Consider the following 2,284-nt stretch of genomic DNA (forward strand, 5'->3'; position numbering starts at 1 on the left):
TCATCTTCTTGTATTTTTTTCTGCGTGAGCCACACAATCTGCCCACTCGGAAACACCTATTCTGTCTATTGCTTCGTGAGTCAGTTTCTGTACGTCGGCAATTTTGAAAGACTTGTTCTTGTCAGCTACGTACCCCTTCACCTGGGCCCAAATCATTTCAATCGGGTTGTACTGACAATGATAAGGTGGAAGACGAACAACTCTGTGACCATATTCTCTTGCTATTTTATCGATTTCGTAACTTTTGTGAGTTGGTGTATGATGTTTCACCAACTGCAACAATTCTGCTCGGGTTTGCGTGCTTGTGTGGGGAATGTTCTTGTTACAGAGCCATGCCATAATATCTGCCTTCCTTGTATTCGAACAAGGCGTTTTATCCACTTGCAAGGAATGTATGCTCGCGTTGTCCATTACAATCACGGATTCGGGAGCGAGAAACGGCAAGAAATGCTCGCAAAACCATTTTCGAAACACGGCAGACGTCATTTCTGAATGATAGTCAGTACTGTTTGTTTTGGAGCGGAAAACCAATTTACTTTGGGGCACAAAGCCTGTAGCAGCTGAACTAGCATGACACACTATAAGACGAGCACCTTTTCCTAATGGAACCTTTAACCCACCAGAACCATCACTCATTCTCCAGCAGCTCGTCTTCGTGTGATTCTGGTTGACCCAGGTTTCATCTAAATAGTATATATTTGCAGTACCAGCTTTCCTGATTTCGTGCATGGTTCTGAGGAAGATCACTCTCGCAGCTACAACATCACCCCTCTCCATTAAAAATTTCCTCCCGTCGTTGCCTTTCCTATATCTGAACCCCATGTTTTTCAAAATTTTTAACACTGACCACGTACTGCCTGCAAACCCGATAGCTTCCTTCAATTTAGCCCTAAGTTTCACTGCAGTAGGAAATTCGCCATTTGCGTACATGTCAAATATAATATTACGCAATACCCCTTTATCAAAATCGTCCAAGTGCGTAACATTCTTTCGCGGATTACGACGTTTGCCAGGCGAGCGAAAAGAAACCGACCCTGTATCACCGATCGACGACCTGGCTTCCTTCGCAATCGTCTGAACTGTACGCAGACCTATCCCACATGCAGCCGCTGTACGCTCCTGACATTTGGCAACACCGCTCCCTGACGAACACGAGGCACTGTCTTCACTGCGAGATTAACTTTGGAAGAACTGATACACTTTGTACACCATATCTCGTGCTTGTTTGTGTAGAATACGACGCTTAGGTGTTTCTGTAGCCATCTTGCACATGTATATTGACAAATTTTTGTGATCACACTGAAGAAACACGAACAGTCACAACGAAAACCAAACCGATTCTTGCCGCTCGTAAAACAAAAGAACGACATCGCGCGTTTTGCACGGCAGTCTCCACCACCTCCTTTTGCTACTGCGCATCGAGGCTTGTTCAAGGTCAGCCGCTTTCATATGGCTCGTCGCGATGATTTATCTCAGGTCAACATGTTTGGGTGTGGTGAAGAAATTGTTCATTAACGTATAGAAGTTGTAAAATAAGCTTTTCAATTCTCGCAATGACTCTCCGTATACAAGTATGGGAGCCATATTTGTTGATATGAACAATTGACGTTCGCAATTAGTTACGCTGTCTACAGCGTTGCCACACTGTTGATTTCATTCTTGGAGAGCATAGAAATGCGTCGAGGATGACGAAGAAGACGACAGTGACAGTGACAATCACGATGTAGAAGAACATGTGGAATGTGGACTGATTTGATTACAGGTAAGTTTGGCAACAGTGCATCGATCGTAAAATTGCAGGATACGAAAATGGCGTCTTCGATGATGAACGTTTCCCGTTAAAGTGCTACGAAAATAAAAATTTTTATCGGTTCGTTTTCACAATTAGCGCAAAACCATTCACGGATAGCCCCACTGACCATTCTCGGTAAGGTTAGGTTAGGTTAGGTTAGGCAAACATAGTTAAAATTTGGGGTCGTAAAACCATGCACGGGTAGACACACACACCATTGACGGATAGCCCCACGAACCATTCACGGTGGTTAGATTAGGTTAGGTTAGGCAAGGCAAGCTTAATTAAAATCAGTATTGTATATTTCTTTTTTTTAAGTATTGGAAACAAAATTTTCCGGAAAATAATGGGCAATCGTGCCGATCGCGGACCACTCAATTTCACTTATTTTGCAATTTCTACAAATGACCCCCAAATTTTAACTTCAAATTCGTGATTAGGAGGCCTCAATTAGTGAGCATGCGAAATATTACAAAAATTGGGGAGGGGTCC

At 43.2% G+C, this 2,284-nt stretch overlaps 1 protein-coding gene across 1 annotated transcript; it reads right to left on the bottom strand.

Annotated features, from left to right (window-relative positions):
- LOC145992461 (uncharacterized) lies at nucleotides 1-636 on the bottom strand. The gene has a single exon (XM_083128844.1). The coding sequence runs from the start codon at nucleotides 634-636 to the stop codon at nucleotides 1-3; it is 636 nt and encodes a 211-aa protein (XP_082984970.1).
- Nucleotides 637-2,284: the final 1,648 nt, after the last annotated feature.

Source organism: Lepisma saccharinum, chromosome 9 (genome assembly GCF_977018435.1).
Source record: "Lepisma saccharinum chromosome 9, izLepSacc3.1, whole genome shotgun sequence".
Lineage (NCBI taxonomy): Eukaryota > Metazoa > Arthropoda > Insecta > Zygentoma > Lepismatidae > Lepisma > Lepisma saccharinum.

What these genes read in the sequence shown, in the direction of transcription:
- LOC145992461 (XM_083128844.1), bottom strand. Translation starts at nt 636, where the DNA reads ATGAGTGATGGTTCTGGTGGGTTAAAGGTTCCATTAGGAAAAGGTGCT.